Below are 20,417 nucleotides of genomic sequence, written 5' to 3'. Positions count from 1 at the left end.
GATGGAAGAAGATATTAGCATGAAAGTTATCTTTAACTCTCAGAAGAAGACTGCAGCTTCCGAGAATAGAAAATAGTGATATGGATAGTACTTGAAGTACCAGATTCCCGGGATAGGGAGAGCCTGAGGTACCAGATTCCCAGGTTAGAGAGGGCCTGAGGTACCAGATTCCCTGGGTTAGGGAGGGCCTGAGGCACCAGATTCCCAGGTTAGAGAGGGCCTGAGGTACCAGATTCCTGGGTTAGGGAGGGCCTGAGGCACCAGATTCCCTGGGGTAGGGAGGGCCTGAGGTACCAGATTCTCAGGTTAGGGAGGGCCTGAGGTACCAGATTCCTAGGTTAGAGAGGGCCTGAGGTACCAGATTCCCAGGGTAGGGAGGGCCTGAGGCACCAGATTCCCGGGTTAGAGAGGGCCTGAGGCACCAGATTCCCAGGTTAGAGAGGGCCTGAGGCACCAGATTCCCGGGTTAGAGAGGGCCTGAGGCACCAGATTCCCGGGTTAGAGAGGGCCTGAGGTACCAGATTCCCGGGTTAGAGAGGGCCTGAGGTACCAGATTCCCGGGTTAGAGAGGGCCTGAGGTACCAGACTCCCAGGGTAGGGAGGATAGGAAGTCGAGATCTTTGAGACCCTAGAGCTCCTGTTTTCTTGGGAAAATGAGGAGAAATGTTATATGCAGAGAGTATGCTGGAGGTGTTGAGAATCAGAAGGAACTCAGGGACACTAATAAAGATTTGAGTAGATCACTGGACAGACTGAAAGAGGGACCAGGAGGAAAGATTGGTGACGTCAGGGCATGCCCCTGGTAACCCACTTCTATAGTTTCAACCACTTACACATATCGATGCAACTGTAAATTCTCTGAGGGACAGTTAACCATCAGTTAGGTCAAGGTCATGATGATGCAGTCAATGGTGGGATCTGCCGGCTGCGACCAAGCCTTTCATACAGGAACCCTTTGTAGAATATACCCATCCAAACCATAGCAAGTCCCCTGCCTCCAGTGGATCACAGGTGCTAGGGTGCGATTCAGTTTCTGTGTTCCCAGTCACATGGCTCTGCTGGCACCTGGAAAATTAATGGGGAAAAGATTCTGGGGTAAGCTCTGTGAGATTGCTGTTGAGACCATTGTGTTTCTGTGTGGTTTGTTTCACACGGCCTTTCAACCTTTCTTCCAGACAAAGGCCCAGTCACCAGCATCCTCCCATCCCAGGTAAACAATTCTCCAGTGATAAATCACCTTCTGCTAGGGAAAAAGATGAAAATTACAAACAGAGCCACCAAGAATGCAGTCATCCACATCCCTGGCCATGCAGGAGGTAAAATGTCTCCTGTCCCCTACGAAGACCTCAAGACCAAGCTCAACTCTCCTTGGCGGACTCACATCAGAGCCCACAAAAAGAACATGCCACGGACCAAGAGTCATCTGGGCTGTGGGGACACCGAAGGGCTGATTGAGGAGCAGAATGAAGGCTGTAGGGCCAGCGGCCTGGGGGCAGCTGAGGAGTTTCCCTCGAGCTGTGCAGCCACAGCTCGTGGTGAGGGCAGCAGCTGTGCTGGTGGCACTCCGAGGACAATCGAAGGGCAGTCTCCCGAGCCAGTATTTGGGGATGCCGATGTTGTCGATGTGGCTGCAGTGCAGGTGAAATTAGAAGCCTTGGAACTGAACCAAAGGGATGCCCCTGCCGAGACTGAGCCCAAGGCGCACCTTCCCTGCCAGCAGCATGCCCCAGAGTCAGCGGGTGGCCCCGGGGAACACCAGGCTCCCAGCAATCCTCTCCCTGTCAGCAACTCAAAAGCCCCGATCTTCAGCCCTTTTCCTAGCGTCAAGCCGCTTCGAAAGTCAGCCACGGCCAGGAATTTGGGGTTGTACGGCCCCACAGAAAGAACCCCAACCATGCACTTCCCTCAGATCAGCAGGAGCTTCAATAAGTCGGCCACTGGGAGCAGCAGCACTAAGAAGCGATGACGCCTCCCGGTGGCTCAGCGTCTGACCTCGCGTGGCATGCCGTCGTTAGCATGCCAGCCACACCCTTCCTGTTCTGTTTGTCCAGTGAGAACGAATCGAGAGGCTAGGAGCCGAGCACCGACTGCCCGTCAAAGTGGGAACTGGAAGTGTCATGGTGGGAACCAGGGCAGGGGCTTTTCCTACCCGCTAGGTAGCTGGGAAAGTGGATTCTTGTGACTGAATAAATTGTGTGCTTCTCAAGTGTGGAGTTTCCCCAATTTTCCTTGTGAACTCTTTAGAAAAGACAATATGTAGACTGTTAAGCCCTCTTCCGGCCTTCTCAGGGCCTTTTTGGGATCTCTGAAAACAACAACACGTCCCCCTGGCCTTCCTGTCCTCTGGGCATCACTAATCCTCCAGCATGAACGAACACACCAGCTTGCTAGAACTGAAACTGTACAAATAAGTTTCTTAGTTGCAAAAGAAAAAAAAAAGCTGTCCTGATGTTTCTCTTTCCGCTCTGCCGGAGAGGGGAGGAATTTGTGTGTGTGTGATGAGTGTGCGTGCGTGCATGTGTGTGTGCGCTTTAATACCTGTCTTCAGATTGTTTTTTATTCTTACGCTAAAGCAGAAAAATCAAGATAGTCTTTCTTTAACTTTCTACTTCTACCCGTGAAAAGAAAACCTTCACATCAGTTGACACTGACGTTAATAACCAAACTGAAGAGCATACGCAGAGACACTCATTGGCTATGCATTAAGTAGCTGCTCCAAACCGCTTGCCGATTCCAACCTTTCCTGAGACTTCTTTTCTTCTGGCGAGGACTCGGCGAGCTCTCTGTGGAAGACGCAGTTCCTACGCCTCCCAACCCTCTCTCCACGACAGATGTGCAATGCCTTGCCCACAAGCAGAACACAGCACCCATGACTCTGTTACTTGAATTTTGTGCTGTTGGGTTAGACTACTCTTTGTTACTTGAACACTGCCTTTCCCTGGAGCAGGCCCCAGCTCTTTGTGTTCCTCTCTCTCATTCCCTCCCACCCTGGTCCCAGCAGGTCAGAGGTAGCTCCTCTTTGTCTCCACTATGCAGTTGGGAACTCTGTGCCACACACATGAAGTGGCGCTTCAATTACTCCAGGTAAATAATCCAGTGTGTCTGTCATAGGACCTCACCCTGTTTCTTCTCGTACGATAAGCTGGCTTGCTGCTCTTTGTCCGCGTGCGTTGGTGACAGCTGATCCGAGCCAAGACTAGGAAGCCATTCCCTGCACAGCCTCCCGACTCTAAGGCGCTCTCTCCAAGGCGTAGAGGCCTGGGATGGTGTTTACAGAACGGGCTGCGAAACCTCCTCCTCATGAAAATTTAGTTCTTTCTCCAAATGCTTCGTGCACCTCTCCCTTGGCTGAATGAAGGGTTTTCCGCTCTGTCGCCACCGTCATTAGCAGAATAGAGAGACACCCTGACCTTCATCTCTGGAAGGCTTTGGCAGGTTTTTCAGGAATACTGTCGAAGCCGCCAGTGTTCATTTGAGCAAGTCGGTTCGCTAATTCTGAAGCCAGAGCTGGTTTCAGAGAGAGCTTTTACAATGAGAGGTACTCAGTTTTTTTTTTTTTTTTTTTTTTTTTTTTTAAATAAGTCAGTGGAATTGTGTGGGCACTTTTGAATGAAAAGCCTCTACAGGAATGTCACATTTCATGCCCTGTGTGGTGTTTTTGCCCCAAAGGACCCGGGGATAGAATGCAAGGCTAATAAGTTGTTATACTTTGGGCCTGGAGTTCTGTCTGAAGTTAGCAGGCAGCTTCTCAACAGACAGCCATGTTCTTCCTAGGCCTGGGGAAGGATTTCGGTGGGTGGGGGACTTACTAGTTTTCTAAAGCTAAGCACAAAAAAGGATTCCTGCTGTCTGCTAAACTTCAGATAACAACTTTTAGCCTCACTAGCGTCTTTTCTCAATTAAGTTCCCCCACCCAGCCTGTTTGACTTAAATAGAAAATTGTCCCCTCTCTGCCAGGCCCTGGCTCCCCAAGAGTCTGGGTGTTGGGGGGGAGGTGGGTAGTCAGGTGGGGCTGCTCTACTGACTTCTGTCAAAATTCTCCTCTCACCTATGTCTTGAGAAAGGGACCTACACAGGGCATGGGCTGAGTGTCGGTTGAAGGGATAGTTGAGAGGGAATTTTTTTTTTTCAGTTAAAATGACCATGTCAATTTAGAAAACTCAACAGATTCCTATTAAAGCTCTCTGTACCAATATCATGCATGCACAGTACCAAGTAATCACAACATGAACCGGTCGACTTCTGAGCCTTGCTGTTTAGGACAAGAACTCTGCCACAGCCTCGCCCACACAGCATGTGCAAAGGCCTGTTTGGACTCACCGTCTTCCCCATGTACTGGACACTTTGCAAACACCAGAAGAACTTAACTGCAGGAGTTTATTTCCACACCTGCCTGTACCCTCTCAGCACTTTTTGGGGGAGTGAACCCTGCACCTCAGTCCTCTCTAAAAACCTCTAGATCTACACCTAGTTTGTAATGTCTACCTATGGCTGTAACTGTTAGGAACAATAACAATGTTCTCCTTTTCTCTCATCTCGTTCTGAAGAACTGTACTGATGACAAAGATAAATGCATAAAGTTTCTCACGGCTGTCGTGGTGGTGTGGTTTTCTGTCCGGGTGCATGCGGGAGAAGGGCTGTGACATTTCTCATCTGTCACCGCTTTCTCTCCTGTGTGCCGCTTGGTCATAGGAATCAGGGCATCGGCTCCATTTTCCCCATTCTTATCACTGGATCCCAGGGTTCCCTGTTGCTTGCCCAGGACAGGGCAGAAGAGCAGGTTCCTGAGAAGTAGGCAGATGAGGACGGCAGGGAGGGAGAGAGAATACATGTATATGAAGTATACATACATTGATGTTTAGATCCACCGTCTTACTTTGTTTAATAAAAGAGAACAATAATACAAATTTCCATCTTTGTCTTTCAAGAAGTCTGCTTGAATTGGGAGCTAGGATCAAGAGTCTCTGCACAGATTCTTCATAATTTCCAAATTACCTTCTTTGCCACCGATAGCAACCATTTGGCGGCATTTCAGATACATGACTTTTACTAATTAGGATAGTATCATATTTTAGAAACTTCAGAAAATACAAGAATTTACGCATCTTTGGGCAGAGATCTTTTCACTAACTGCATGTGTGTGCACGCTTCACACCATTTCCGTGCACCGAACTTAGGTCACTAGGACCACACAAATAAGATGTAGCAACTGTGGAAATAAAAACTGGGGCAGCGGTCAGACCAGATGGAAACACAGCTGCTCATGAGCATTCGGACCATTGCGATGGAAGTTTCTGCTTCTCCTATGAGGGTCGATTACGTCAGCAAAGTCTGTAGTCATGGAGTCTTTGCTTTACAGCCATGGATAGGAGGGGCTACTGGATGATAGCTTGTTGATAAAGGTGGCCCGTGCTCACTGGGAATGGGTGGGGACTGGCATGTGGAACTGTAGCATCAGCTCCCATGTGGTCTCTCCATCTCAGGATATGGAGTGTCTTGATCCTGCTGCCGTAACAAGAGACCACAACCTGGGTGCCTTCATTGACAGAATTCTCCTCTTGGGGTTTTGAATTTGTGATGTGGGATGCCATTCTGTATGCTGTGAATATGTCTTATTACCATTGGTTAATAAAGAAGCCAATTTAGCTGGGTGGTGGTGGCACATGCCTTTAAATCCCAGTACTCGGGAGGCAGAGGCAGGCGGATCTCTGTGAGTTTGAAGCCAGCCTGGTCTCTAGATCTAGTTCCAGGACAGGCTCCTAAACTACAGTGAAACCCTGTCTTGAAAAACCAATAAATAAATAAGCCAATCTGGTCAATAACCAGGCAGAATAGAGCCAGTGGGAATTCCAAACAAAAAGAGGGCAGAGTCTGGGAGATGCCTGCAGTCTCTGGAGAAGCAAGATGTGAGGTAACAAGCCACGAGCCTTATGGTAAAATATAGAAAAATAGAAATGAGTTAAACTGTAAGAACTAGTTAATAATAACCCTGAGTGATCGGCCAAGCAGTTTGTAATTAATAGTAAGCCTCAGAGTGGTCATTCAGTTACAAAGTTGTAGAAGAGGGAGGTCAAAGGTCAAGGTATTGACAGGCTTGGTGTCCAATGAGGAAGCTCCCTCTTCCTAGTTTGTAGGTGAACAGGTGTATGTGTGTGTGTGCGTGTATGTGTGTGTGCATGTGAGTGTGTGCATGCATGCATGTGTGTGTATGTGAGTGTGGTGTTGCATGTTCACCCATGTTCTATCATTTTGTTGCCAGGGTGACATTTGGAAAATTAAACAGATAACAGACCCATCTTCTTTTTACTTTGATTTTCTGGAAAAAACAAAACTCTTAGCATGATCCAGACCACGACTCATCCTCTAGATTATTTTCCCATTATGGCCCCTCTGTTGTCATTCTTGACCTAGTGCCGTCAGACAGCACTGTTGACCGTTAGCTGGACTTTTCTGTGTCAGGCATTATTCTAGCTTCATCACGTGCGCAAGCTCAGGTGTCCCCCAAGGAGCGCTGTGAAACCTGGGGGACTATCCCATGCCATAGCGAGGTGGTTGTGCTCCCTACCATGGACTGACACCTGGCTGGTCACCTGCACACTCTGGGCTGTCTGACACTACAGTCTGATAGTTTGCGCTCTGCTGGACAAGTAGGGACAGTCATTCGTTTTGTGTTATTGTGATAAATTTCTGAAATAATAAAAAAAGAGAAGGCTTATCTCGTCTCATGCTTCCAAAGCCTTCTGTTGGTGGTTGACTGACCCTTGTGGGGCTGGGGTATGTCACAAGATGGTGGGGCTGGGGTATGTCACAAGATGGTGGGTCTGGGGTATGTCACAAGATGGTGGGTCTGGGGTATGTCACAAGATGGTGGTGGTGGGAGCAGAGTCACTCCCCTCATAGCCAGAAATCGAAAGAGACCAAAAAAGGAAAAGATGGGAGTCTACAGCCCTTTCAAGGGCACACCCCAATGACCTGGAGAGCGCCTACTAGGCTGCTTTGAACTTTTCCACCCCCTCTCAATTAGCATCAGGGTAGAGACCAAGATTTTAACACACAGGCTTCTGGGAAGCATTTACTTTCTGAACAACAGCAGCACCCTCAGAGGCAGCTCCACGTGCCTGCATGTGTGTGTCTGCAGGGTAGCAAGACAGCTGAATGGGGCCAGGCCTCTCAGGCCCTGCTGTGCTGAGTAGAGGGATGGGAGCACTCACTGGGAGCACAATTGCTCGGAAACACATGAGAAAGGCCTCTTGAGGAGGGAAAGTCAACCCTGTCCACGTCCAGGGGACAGGAGGACTCATAAGCCTGTGTCTGAGTCACTGATGCAAAAGATCTTACCTGGACCAGAAGGTGCCAAAGTCTGAGCGGAGCTGAGCTACCCAGAATGCAGGTGATTAACTTGACAGGTGGATACGCAACAGAACTGAAAATACGGGGTGCTTGAAGGTACCCAGTGCAATGTGACATGCTGCTGGCCCTACTTCATAAGTAGGACATTACTACTGCAAATAATCAAACTAATACAAAACAACAGAAAACACAGGCGCTTCTAAGAAGCGATGACATGAGTGAGAGGTGTTTGTCTCTCGAAAGCTGGACCTGTGAAAGTCTCGGAAGGGACACTGTCAAATATTTAACTAAATGCCAGATGGCAGGCTCTCTATTCTGTTTGAAAACAGGCTGATATGTTTATGTCAACTGAAAATGGAGCCCCAAATATACCAAGATGTTACATTCCTGGAAATCCCGAAATCTGTTTTTAAATTCCTTTATCAAATAGAGAGCAAGACTATATAAGCTTTGCTGAACACTGGGATGAGTTTAGCCTACATGTTGGATTGCCTAAGGTTTCATTAGTTCAAGTTTGCCGTAATTTTAGTTTCAGTTGGAACATTAGCGTGATTTGAGAGGTTGTATTGATAAATTCTTTTTCACCTTAAAGATAGATTTTTCAGCTCACTGAAATGAGTGGTAGAATCCATTAAAAAAAGAAAAATCCGTAAGCCAGTTTTCATCAAGTTCTGGCACAAATTTCGTTTTTGGTGCCAACCATAAATAACTTGACAGCACACCACAAATAATAGAATCTTTTCTACATTTGGTCTAGACAGCAATTTTTTTTTTCTCAGAAAGACAAATGATGTCACCATAGTTAGCATCAACACTTTTAAGGAATTCTTGGAACTGGTGATGATTTAATCCCCTGGCTCTCGTGAGGCAGTCTGGAGTCACACAACGCTACCCACTTGTAAGGCTTTCTCAGGCATGCAGTTCTTTAGGTTTCATGTAATGATGAAAGCCTGAGTTTGGCTTGGTCAATGAATCGCCTTCTCCTAGTTTTGAAGGGGTATTACCAGGAACTGCTCCAGGCATGTTGACAATGGACAAAGCCTCTAATGTATCTTTTATTGCTTTGTGCCTATCTCTTGATTTAGCTGTGTCTTTTAACTGTACGAAAGCTGCTTCTTTGGCGACACATTTGTCACGAGCACTCCTAATAAAAACAGTGCGCTGAGCCATGTTGGTCCATCAGTTCTGTGAGGTGTAGGGTAGAAAATGGTAGCTATACCTATCAAACTACTTTTATTAAATTAAAAACAATATTTCCGGGTGTTTTGCCAGTACTGTGTACAAAGGTCCCCAAGGAGACTACAAGAAGGCATCTGATCATCTGGAACTGGAGTTATAGACAGTCCTGAGCCTATTTTCTTTTGAGATGCTTTAAGTAGACAAGATTGCCGGGCAAAAATTGGGAACTTGGGGGTGGGGTGGGATGGGGGTAAGGGGAATTGGGGAGAGAAAAGTGAGAAGGGGAGGATGGGGAGAGCTTGGGGGAATGGGATGGTTGGGATAAAGGAAGGGTGGATATGGGAGCAGGGAAGTATATTACTTAATTAAGAGAGCCAATTTAGGGTTGGCAAGAGACCTGACTCTAGAGGGGCTCCCAGGTGTCCAGGGAGATGTCCCCAGCTATTTCCTTGGGCAGCTGAGGAGAGGGAACCTGAAATGGCCCTATCCTATAGCCATACTGATGAATATCTTGCATATCACCATAGAACCTTCATCTGGAGATGGATGGGGATAGAGACAGAGACCCACATTAGAGCACTGGACTGAGCTCCCAAGGCCCAAATGAGGAGCAGAAGGAGGGAGAACATGAGCAAGGAAGTCAGGACCGTGATTGATGCACCCACCCGCTGAGACAGTGGGGCCGATCTAATGGGAGCTCACCAAGGCCAGCGTGACTGGGACTGAAAAAACATGGGATAAAACAGGACTCTCTGAACATGGTGGACAATGAGGGCTGATGAGAAGCCAAGGACAATGGCACTGGGTTTTGATCCTACTGTATGCACTGGCTTTGTGGGAGCCTAGCGTGTTTGGATGCTCACTTTCCTAGACCTGGATGGAGGTGGGAGGACCTTGGACTTCCCACAGGGCATGGAACCCTGACTGCTCTTTGGACTGGAGAGGGAGGGTGAGAGAAGTGGGGAGAGGGGGAGAGAAATGGGAGGCAGGGAGGAGGCGGAATTTTTTTTAATTAAAAAAAAAAAGAAGCCATTACAGGATCTAAAATAATAGACAAGGAACTGTATTGACTTTATTATGGAAATGAACTGGCAGGAATATATCGAGGTTTGACTTTTCTGCCCCTCACCTCTGGATACAGTTCATGAGTGGAGGTAAAATGTGCTGGTCTCCTCAATAATCAAGTAGGAGTCCTTCACTGTCTTGGGGCTCAGTGAGTTAAGGCACCTGCTGCCACGCCTGAGTCGGATTCCCAGGATCCACCACTGACTCTTGCAAGTCATCTAACTTCCACAGGTGTGCCATGCGTGTGACCCCCCCTCTAAATAAGTAAATACGTAAGTAATAAATGTAATTAGGAACCTGACTTCTAAGTTAACTGTACACACCTGTCATTTGCAGTGATAAAGTATTATTGATAATGGTTGTGCTTTACTCCCTAAGTCACCTTGAGCACTGTGACATTCAATGATGCCGAGTCCACTGTCAACGCCCTGGACACAACACACTGGAAGCTGCAGCCACCATGAAATAGAGTCTGAGTGCATGCACAGGCAGCAAGAGCATGCATGCAGGTATTTAGAGCATGCATATGTGTGTTTTGAATGATACTGTGGTTTGACACTGTTCATCTAGAAGTGTACACTCTAGGACCTTGCAATCAAGTTACAAAAAGGAAAGTTCCAAGGAAAACTGTTCATGTTCCAAGCGGGATTGTGATTCTTGAGGCCTCTGCAGCTTTCCTGAGCTACTCCTTGCCCTTAGGCCATGGGCTGGGCCACCTGCTCAAGAATCAGAGGGTCTTGATGCTGTAGTCCCTGACTGGAGCTGAGGGTCCAGGAGCTTCTTGTGAAGCTGCTGTTACAAATCTCTGTTCAAAGGCTGAAGAGTCTGGAGTCTGATGTCCTTAGACAACACGACCAGGAAAGATCTATCCGCTGAAGAAGCACGGAGCTGGTGAGCAGCTAAGTGCCCTCCCAGCCCCGCCTCCAGGTGGTACCACCCTGTTCAGGGCAGCCTTTTCCTAGTGCACTGAGTCACACACACTTGACTCTGCAGACATCTTCCTGACACAGCCAGAACATTTACCAAATTTCTAGGCTTTCCTCTGTCCAGTCACGTAGGCATACAAGATGAACACCCGCAACATTTTTTATACTACCTTATTTATGTGTGTCGGGATTTAAATCACTTCTTCTCGTTCACCTCTGTCATTTTCCTCCATTGTATTTCTAGGTCTTGTATTTCTAGGAAATTTGGAGATCATTCTCTACTTTGTATTTAGTAAAAAAAAAAAAATCTCTTTTTACTCTGCAGACATCTTCCTGACACAGCCAGAACATTTACCAAATTTCTAGGCTTTCCTCTGTCCAGTCACGTAGGCATACAAGATGAACACCCGCAACATTTTTTATACTACCTTATTTATGTGTGTCGGGATTTAAATCACTTCTTCTCGTTCACCTCTGTCATTTTCCTCCATTGTATTTCTAGGTCTTGTATTTCTAGGAAATTTGGAGATCATTCTCTACTTTGTATTTAGTAAAAAAAAAAAATCTCTTTTTACTTGCTGTTTGTTTTGTTGTTGTTTTCAAGATAAGGGTTTATCTGAGTAGCTTTGGAGCCTGTCCTGGAGCTCGCTCTGTAGACCAGGCTGGCCTTGAATTCAAAGATCTACCTGCCTCCGCCTCCCGGATGCTGGGATTAAAGGTGTGCACCACCACTGCCTTTTGCTATTTTTAAATATACCTTTTAAAAAATTATTTTATGTGCATTGCTGCTTTGCCTGAATGTGTGTCTGTGTGAAGGTGTCAGATCCTCTGTTGCTGGAGTTACAGACAGTTGTAAGCGGCCATGTGGATACTGGGAATTGAACCCAGATCCCTTGGAAGAGCAATCATTGCTCCCTTCTTTTCCTATTTTTATGGCTTCCTTTTTACAATTGTATCTTTGAAGCTGGAGTTTCCTTTTATGTAAGATGTGAAGGAAAGCATCATCTTAGCATATTTTCCCAAATAGTTGCCCAGGCTGCAATGTCATTTGTGAAGTGATCAGTCTTAATGATCTAACTCCCATCATCACACCTTGCTGAGTTCCTGTATGTTTTAGGGTCTATTATTTCTGGACTTCAGATTCACAACCGAACCCTGTTTTCAAACTAACCCAGCCAAGAGGTGTCAGAGGTACTCTGTGTTGACGGGGGTTGGAGCCCAAACCCTCCCCCATTCTTTCTCCTGCCCACGATAACACAGAAGCTGTTCTGCAGAGACCTTGGGTCCTGGGAGACAGAGTGTGAAAGTCACTGATTTGGGCCCTGTTTCTCACAGAAGATAAAGTGCAGAGAAAGATGGCATTCTGTCAAGGATCTGTGGATGTCCCTCCCCTCCCCATGGGCATGGACTGTACCCTTGTGGGAGAAGTCACGTGGAGTGGGGGGAAGAGCCCCTAGCTCTTGTCCAGGACAGCCATCATGACGGAGGTCCTCATATTTGAGAGGAGAGTTTTTCAGGAAAAGTGAAGAGCCACATCAGAGTTCCGTGTATCTCTGTCTGCCCGCCTCTGTCTATTGGCAGTTACAGATGTGGAAATGTGAACAGGTACACTAGAGACAGCGGGAGGACGTCAGATTCCTATTGCGTCCAACCTATTCCCTTGAGACAGTGTTTCTCATTCAACCTAGCTAGCCTGGCTGGGCCAGCCTGTAAGCCCCAACAGCCCCTTGGCTCTATCCCATCATCCCCTAGTCACCAGGGTTAGAGGTGGGTGTGATTTATTTCATGAATGTTTTAAAGTTTCACCCAGTGTAGTAAACAAACAGATGGATATCACAGATGTGGTGTAGTAGTTTTGATTTGAGCTGGGCATGGTCGGTGTTATGTGGTAGTTTTAATAAGTCCTACACATTAGCTGCCCCCTAATGGATCTGCAATCTGGAAAGGAACCCTGCTTGTGCCTCGAATATCGGTGAATAAGGGTAGAGCTGTCCTAAGTTCTAGGCTGAAGTGTTCCGTAACTTCCAGATGGGTCATGTGACTATTGGCTTCACTCACTTTTCCGGTCAACTCCCTACCAGGTTTTCCGTTCTCAACGGCTGTCACTGAGCGGACGGGTGGTGGCTTACCTGACCACTAGATGCCACTGTTGCTTCATGCGAACTTTGCCAGATGCCTCGGCGCTAGGGACTGCCGGATGCTTCCCTGCCCTGTAGGTTCTAGGATGGCTCCTTTGTTGCTCTTGTGCCCCCCTGGGCCCATCTTGTTCATTTGCAAACAGATGTGTCCTTGATTATTGGGTGAGAGGCAGTCAGGCACAAAGTTCCCAGCCAAAGCCCACCCTATCTTGAAGAGTGCTTTAAAACAATACTTTCCTTGAAAACTCTGTCCCCAGATGCCTCGCAAGGTGTCTGCAGCCTGAAGGCCAGCAGCAGCTTTTCTTTGAAAATAATATGTAGGCTAGGGTGTCACACTGGGGACCGGAGCAAAGGTGGTCCTACTGGGTTCTGGGCTAGCAATGGAGATAGATGTCCTCTATAGATAGACCTTGCTGTTCCAGGGATCTCAGAGTAGAAAAACCCTGGGAGGCCCCTCGTTCAACCTCCCATTTAGTGAAGGCAATTCTTTGGCAACCTCACTGGTGGATGAGCGTGCCCGTGCCCTCCACACTAATATCCTTACTGACGAGATGTTTCACGTGGGGTGGTTTTGATAGAGAGTGCAGTCTGCTTTGCTTCTATTGTCTTTCGTTGTGATTGCCAGATCAGAGAAGCTCATTACCTGTTTGTTGAATACTTTCAGGTTCAAGGCACTGTGCTAAGTCATCCAAGGGTGTTCCGGGGAGACAATATTATCGTACTATATATTTCTTAGGAAGAAATGTGACGTCACAGGAGAAATCTAATTCATGCCAATTATAGGCACAATGGTGGCACTCAGTCTGAAGATTCTGTCCAATAAGGCTGCATTGGTACATTACAAACTCCAACAAGCTAATTGATTTGAATTTAAGGCAGATTTAGATTTCCTTGTCGGGCTCCATTTCCTGTGCTTCCCTGCTTCTCCCGCCATCTGTGTGTGCAAACCTTTGTACTAACTTGTGCTCTTCACAACCAGGCCATTGTCTGCATGGTGGCTGTGAGTTCTTTACACTCAAACATGTCACTAAGCATGGAGGTATGGCAATTAGTCTACCTTCTGCACATGTTGTGTCTTTAATGGAGTCTCCCAGCGTTGTGGCGTTCGCAGTTCTGAGACCTATGCCTGATCTGACCTAATCCTGATTGTTTAAGCATGACCACTCATGTGTATCTGTTCTAGAAAACTTTAGACAGATATGACTAGGTTTTTTTAAAATTATTATTATTATTTTAACTGAATCTAATTCAGTATCTAGAAATGTGAGTGAAACTTAGCTTGGGTAGGGATTTCATTTATCAATGGTACTTTACAAATTCCGGATGGTGACTTAGCTTCATATTTTTAGTAAAATGTGATTCATAGGACTGTTCAAGGAATGTGTGGAACAATAGTGTGGGTGAAGGCCGTCAGAACCAGGTAGCAGAGGGACACGCATGGTATGTTACAACATCTTCTGGGTCTCTTTCATTTTCCTCCCTCCCTTCCTCTGTCTGTCTTATATTGTATACCTTATATCTATGGCTGACCTCAAAATTGTGTCTTTCCTCCTGCTTCAAACCCTTGAACGCCAGGACTACCATCGTGAGCCACCATGCCTGATCCTTAGTTGTTGAGCTCAATTATTGTTTGGAGGGAAAATGGCCTTTGAGGCCTCTTCTGTAACAATGTCTAGGAGTTTCCTGTTTAAAGGGGTGATCATAGGCTAGGTAGCCTGAGTCTTTGGTGTGTGTGTGTATGATGTGTGTGTATATATGTGTGTGTATGGTGTGTGTATGTGTGTGGTGTGTATGTGTGTGTGTATGGTTTATGTGTATGTGTGTGGTGTGTGTAGTGTGTGTGTATATGTGATGTGTGTGATGTGTGTATGGTGTGTATGTGTGATGTATGTGGTGTGTGTGTAGTGTATGTGTGTGTAGTGTGTGTTGTGTGTGGTGTGTGGTGTAGCATGTGGTGTGTGTGGTAGTATGTGTGGTATGTGTGATGGGTGTTGTGTGTGTGTTGTGTATGTGTGATATGTGTGGTGTGTCTGTATGTGTATGCATGGTATGTGTGTGGTGTGTATGTGTAGCATGTGGTGTGTGTGTGTAGCATGTGGTGTGTGCGGTGTGTGTGTAGCATGTGGTATGTGTGGTAGTATGTGGTGTGTGTGTATGGTGTGTGTGTGTGGTGTATGTAGAGTAAATGTTTATTAGAAGCCACTTACTTGTGGACACAGAGCACATCTGTTCTTATACAGTCTCCCTTGATGATGGTTATAGTAACTGTTAAGATCACACTGGCTGTATCACTATATCAGCCAAGCCGATTGGTTCTAAGGGAACCCCTGGAAGCAGAATGAATAATTGATACCAAGATTAACACAAGAGGAAGCAGAAGGACTCCAAAGGGAGAGGGTGGGCATAAAAGGGGAAAATGGGAGGGTAAAATAAATAAATACAAGGAAAATACTAGATTAAATACTAGACAATGTGTGATTTGTGCTTTTGTTCTGATGATGTTTACGGTAAGAAAAAGTAACCCCCCCCCCACCGGTTTTGGTCCTTAGCTACTCATTTTGGTCAATGACAAGATTAGTAACTAAATAATCTTCCAATTTCCATACATCAGATATTAGTCACATATGTTATTTAATACTTCCATGTTGAAGGGAGCGGGGCCCTTTGTTCTGGCCGCCCAGTTAGCTTACACCCAAAATAATCACACAGAAACTGTATTCATTTAAATACTGCCTGGCCCATTAGTTCTAGCCTCTTATTGACTAACTCTCACATCTTGATTCAACCAATTTCTAATAATCTGTATGTCACCATGAGGTCGTGGCTTACTGGAAAAGATTCAGCATGTCGGACCTGGCAGCTCCGCGGCGGCTCTCTCCCTCTGCTCTCTTTCTTCCTCCCAGAATTCAGTTCTGTCTCCTTGCCTACCTAAGTGCTGCCCTATCAAAAGGCCAAGGCAGTTTCTTTATTCAACCAATGAAAGCAACACATAGACAGAAGAACCTCCTACACCACTTCCACATCATATGGTCCAGTCACATCCTACCTGGGTCCCTGGTTTAGCTAATGAAACTGTGACCCTGTTTCTACAAACAAGAAAGCAGGCATTGTAGGAAGAAAAGGATTAGAATTGCAAGACTGTCCATGGTAAAAGAGGAAGGTCCACACAACAATGGAAGATGTGTTTGTCTAGTGCACTTCATCTGGATATGCAAATGATTGATTATGTATTTCCCAGGGACATTTTCACTTTGCTGACAGAGCACTGTTAGCTCACTGACTCCAACTCTGAGCCTCCTCCATTGACTTCTCCTTTTCTTCCCACCCATTTAATATTGGGGTACCCTGAAGTTTAACCCATGGACCACGTATCGGTATCTACTGAATCGGTGACCTGTTCTAGGCTCCTGCTTTAAATACTATTTGTATGCCAACAACTCCCAATGGGCGCTTACAGCCCACAATTCCTTCTGAGCCCCAGATTACAAACCAGTTGTCCACACAACATCTGCACTGGATCTATACGAGCATCTCAACGCACACCCTTCATCCTTCCCACCCTGCTCCCTTCAGCCCGCTCATCTCAGGGGATGGTAGATAAGAGGAGCTGTTGATAAAGTCGGAGAAGAGAAATGCAGGCCGGATCACACAGGGAGGGAAAGCTCTGCACAGATGCTGACTTTTCTCCAAGGACCATGCAAAGATACTGCCATTGTTTGGGTATCAAGTGTCCCCCAAAGGCTTACCCACTGACGGCTTGGCTCTCAGTGCAGCAGTTTAGTTAGACACAGGACTTTGGGTATGTGATTGGACCCCCGACTTCATCACTGATATATTTGTAATTCAATGGCATACTGTGTACTGATGGAAACCATGGAGGCGGGCCATGCTTACAGGGGGCAGATGCTTGGAGTCATGTCTTTGGGGGGTCATATCCTTTCCCCCAGCCTCTTTCTCTCTTCCTCTATTCTCTTCTCCCTCTCTCTCATCCTTCTTCTTCCTGCCACCATTGTTAGCTAAGTGGCTCTGCTCCACCATGTCCTTCCAAAGTGACACTGTGTCTCATGGCGTCACGCATTCTTTGTATCTCCTGCCTGCTCATAGTAACAGGACTGGCTGGCCTTGGCTGGAACCTTTAAAACCATAAACCCAAACAATCCTTCCTTATATCAAGCATTCTGTCACAGGGACAAAAACAAGCAAGCAAGCAAACAAGGAAAAGCTGACTAGAAAAGACACTGAAGGATTTTTCAACAAGAAGTGGAATTTTCTGGCATGCTTTGGAACCGACACGAGGGGGCATTATCTCGGGTCATAACCAGGGAGAGCAGGTCGGAGGCTGATGAAAGCATGGGTGGATGGTGGCTCGGCTAAGGGTGGAGTCACAGCTCCCGAGATGTGCTCTCAGATGTCTGTTGAATATTGAGTGAACTACTTGAATATTCTGCTTATTTCAAGCAAGAGATCTGCTCTGGAGATGCAAATTGTGGGACCATTGGCCTATGGATACTACTCAGAACCTAGAGACTGGAAGAGAGCATGGAAATCTAATGCAGCCAAAGGAGACTTTCCTATAGACGTTGGACATTTGTCCCCAACCAGCACTGCATGCCCCTGGACTATTTGCCAATATCTGAGAAACCTTTAATGTTAGCTCAGCAGGGCACAGTGATTGCTGACCTCTGGTGGAGAGAGGCCAGAGGTGCCAGTGTGTGTTTTATAATGCACAGGACAGCTGGCTATAGGAAGGGTTGTGTAGCTCAAAGTACAATAGTGTCAGTGTTGAGATGGGAGAGGGTGGAACACTGAGCTCGGAATTCTAAAGCATCTGATAGGCGACTCAGGGGAGGAGGTGGCAGCAAAGGACACTGGGGTCATTGTGTGAGGGCTGAGAAGTATGGATCCCGGAAGGCCAGGGAAGATAGAACGTGGGTCAAGGAGGTGTGTCAGGTGTTGCTGTGCATTCGATAAACCGAGAATTGAGAATTAATCATTGTATTCAGAAATATTCCTGCCAATGGTGATTTCAACAAAAACTACGTTGGTGTACATGGTGGATGGATTCAAGATAGAAGGGGAGGAGAGGGACTGGAGCCAGGTAGTGATGCGGAGTCTTTGGAAAGGTTTTGGTGCAAAGAGGATCAAAGAAATGGGGCAGCATCTGCCTGGCCAGGAATGAGTATCTGACAGTTGCCAGAGGTCGTCAGAGTCACCTGACCATGCCTAGGGCTCCAGATTCAGGCTGAAATAATTCAGAACACCGTGCAGAAAAAGACAAATGTTAGATATCTCTTATTTTGGGACTTGGCTTCGTAGACCAGAAGCAGGTCTGATGGCTTGGGCCAAACAGATAAAGAATATTGCTGGTCTGGAAAAAAAATACATTATTTCATATAAAGGACTGGAGCTGGCTGTATGAATCTTCACAAATTGGCCAACTTTCTCTGTCCCTTTAAATCTTTTGTGATGCAGTAGAGGCTGCAGGTGTTTTAGAGTAATGGATGTCTAAACCAGTGGTTCTCAACCTGTGAGTTGCGACCCATTGGGGTTGTGGAATGACCCTTTCACAGGGGTCGCCTAAGACATCAGTCAGCATAGATATTTACATTATGATTCATAGCAAGGAAAATAATTTTATGGTCGGGGTCACTGCAGCGTGAGGAACTGCATTAAGGGTCACAGCGCCAGGAAGGCTGAGGACCACTGCTCTAACAATTGCAGCACCCATGTACCTGATTCCAGTTTGCTTTCCTCCTAGTCCTTTATCCCAGAGAGAACTCTCTCAACGCTAACCCAAGCACATCATTTTCCTGTCTGCAAACCGTTTATGCTCTCCCTTCCTTATCGGTGTAGCGAAGGCTCCCTTGCGTGGCACGCATCCTTGCTGTGCTGTCTCAGGTTAATTTCCTGCCTGTCTTCCAGTCTAAGAGCATGGCTGACCCTTCACCTTTGCTGGGCAGATCTTGCCCATTGTTCTAGGGTCTGTTCTTGCATTTCAGATTTCAGTACCTGTGCTCAAATCAGTTATCCTTCTGTGATACCCAGTCGGCTTCTCTGCTTTGGACAGCAAAGCCTCAGGAATCTGTATGAATTAGGATTCAATTTGCGTGCAAGTAACACAAAATAGGGACAACTTGTTTCTGTTCTGGAGTTTAGGAGAAGGGAGCTGTTTGGGTCCTGTGTGAGATGCTTCCAGAACTTGTCCTTGAAACAATTATTCTTTAATGGGTTGATGGTTTTTAGAGTTTGGGGCTGTGATCATATCGTTGCCTAGTATCTTCAGCTCTAAGGAATTTAATAACCATATGCTCCTGCTTTAGCTTGTTTCAGATTTATCTTGGATATTATTATAGATGAATCTATTAGTTCATTAATTCATTGATGACTGAGCCATGTATTATCTTACCGTGTCTACTATGTAAAAAGATCCCTCTGGCTTATACACCAGCATTACTGGAATAACAGAATAACACAATATTGACTTTTCGTAATCTCTCATGATCTTGGGATGACTTACCGATAATGTTAAATCTTATTTGTTCATTTATTTAATTATTGTTTAGAAATAGTTACTAAGAACTTGTCATTTGCCAGCCACAGTCACATTGCTTGGTACACGGGGAAAAACTCCATCTCTTGTTCTGAAGTTGTGGCCTAGTGTCAGGTCACGAGAAGAAAGTGGCAGAATGGACTCTGCCTAACTCTTAGATCTGGTGCGCCTGAAATGTCCTGAGAGTCTAGAAGAGGGGCACATGATTGACACTTGGAGTCGAGGAAGAATCTCCAGAAAGCAATGACTGAAATGAGTGACGGCAGGTTAGGAGGAGGCTGAAGTTGGGGAGAACCAGAGGTGGCTTGATGGCAGTAGAACTCTTTGGAATTGTCATTAACCCTAGCCTACATTCTTCCAAGTAAATGTACAGCTAAAGCAAACCCTGTTGGCATGGTAGGCAAACACCACTTTATTACAGTGCCTTCTTCTCCAGCCCCTGCATGTCAAGTACAATGTGGTCTCCTCCATTTCAATTAGAGCCCTATCTAGGTTTTCCCCTAGAGACGCCTCCCCAGGTCCTTCTCTCTATGGCCTCCATCCCATCCCACTTCTACAACTAAAAACAGCATTGTTCATCGTTCTTCCAAGGAGTTGAAGGACAAGCCAAGAGTCAGGGCAGAGGTGAGGAAGGGATGGGGATCACTTCACATATTCAAGGGTACCGTGTGACATGTCTCATCTGTCTCCTTCAGAAGAGCTCCGTCTTTGGAGGCACCGGGGAGGAGAAGGTCTTATCTATTAGCAGGAAATTATGACAACAGTCCAGGCAGATCTTGGTTAGGGCCATTGAAATGATAAATTTAGTTGTCTAGGCTAACGGATATCCAGATAGATGGCAAAGTATGTCTTTTGAGTGTGTCCGTGAGAATGCTTTTGGATGTGGGAACATCAGGATCACTTCCTCACACTTGAACTTTGGACTGAATTATGCCGCAGGCTTTCTTGGCTGTAGAGCCTGCAGACGGTAGAACATGGAGCACAGACTTGACAATTTCACGAGCCCATCTTCCCACCCCCTCTCTGTGATGAACTCTACTAACACAGTTATAGTGGAAAGGGCACAGACTGAAGAGTGTTATTTATTTTGCAGCTTTATTTTCTTCTGATTATAAAATAATATTCACTCATCCAAAATTTGAAAATTACTTGACAATACAGGGCTGGGGAAGTGGTTTCATGTGAAAAATGCTTGCTATACAAGCATGA

At 46.3% G+C, this 20,417-nt stretch overlaps 1 protein-coding gene across 5 annotated transcripts in view; it reads left to right on the top strand.

The window, feature by feature from the left end:
* Window positions 1–5,367, top strand: part of Tbc1d30 (TBC1 domain family member 30) — an 81,615-nt gene extending 76,248 nt beyond the window's left edge. For 2 of the 5 annotated variants that reach the window (XM_041671002.1, XM_041671017.1), the window contains one exon: window positions 1,176–5,367. In XM_041671002.1, coding sequence (XP_041526936.1) covers window positions 1,176–1,966 — 791 coding nt within the window. In that variant the 3' untranslated portion in view covers window positions 1,967–5,367. The remainder of the gene's footprint in view (window positions 1–1,175) is intronic. The other 3 variants (XM_041671010.1, XM_041671024.1, XM_041671033.1) reach the window with 3 other exon arrangements.
* Window positions 5,368–20,417: the final 15,050 nt, after the last annotated feature.

The sequence above is a fragment of the Microtus oregoni genome, unplaced genomic scaffold (genome assembly GCF_018167655.1).
Source record: "Microtus oregoni isolate MIOR12 unplaced genomic scaffold, Mior012 000001F_ref0000356, whole genome shotgun sequence".
Classification (NCBI taxonomy): domain Eukaryota; kingdom Metazoa; phylum Chordata; class Mammalia; order Rodentia; family Cricetidae; genus Microtus; species Microtus oregoni.
The sequence above is the reverse complement of the archived record's forward strand: the minus strand, read 5'-3'. Positions and strand labels throughout refer to the sequence as shown.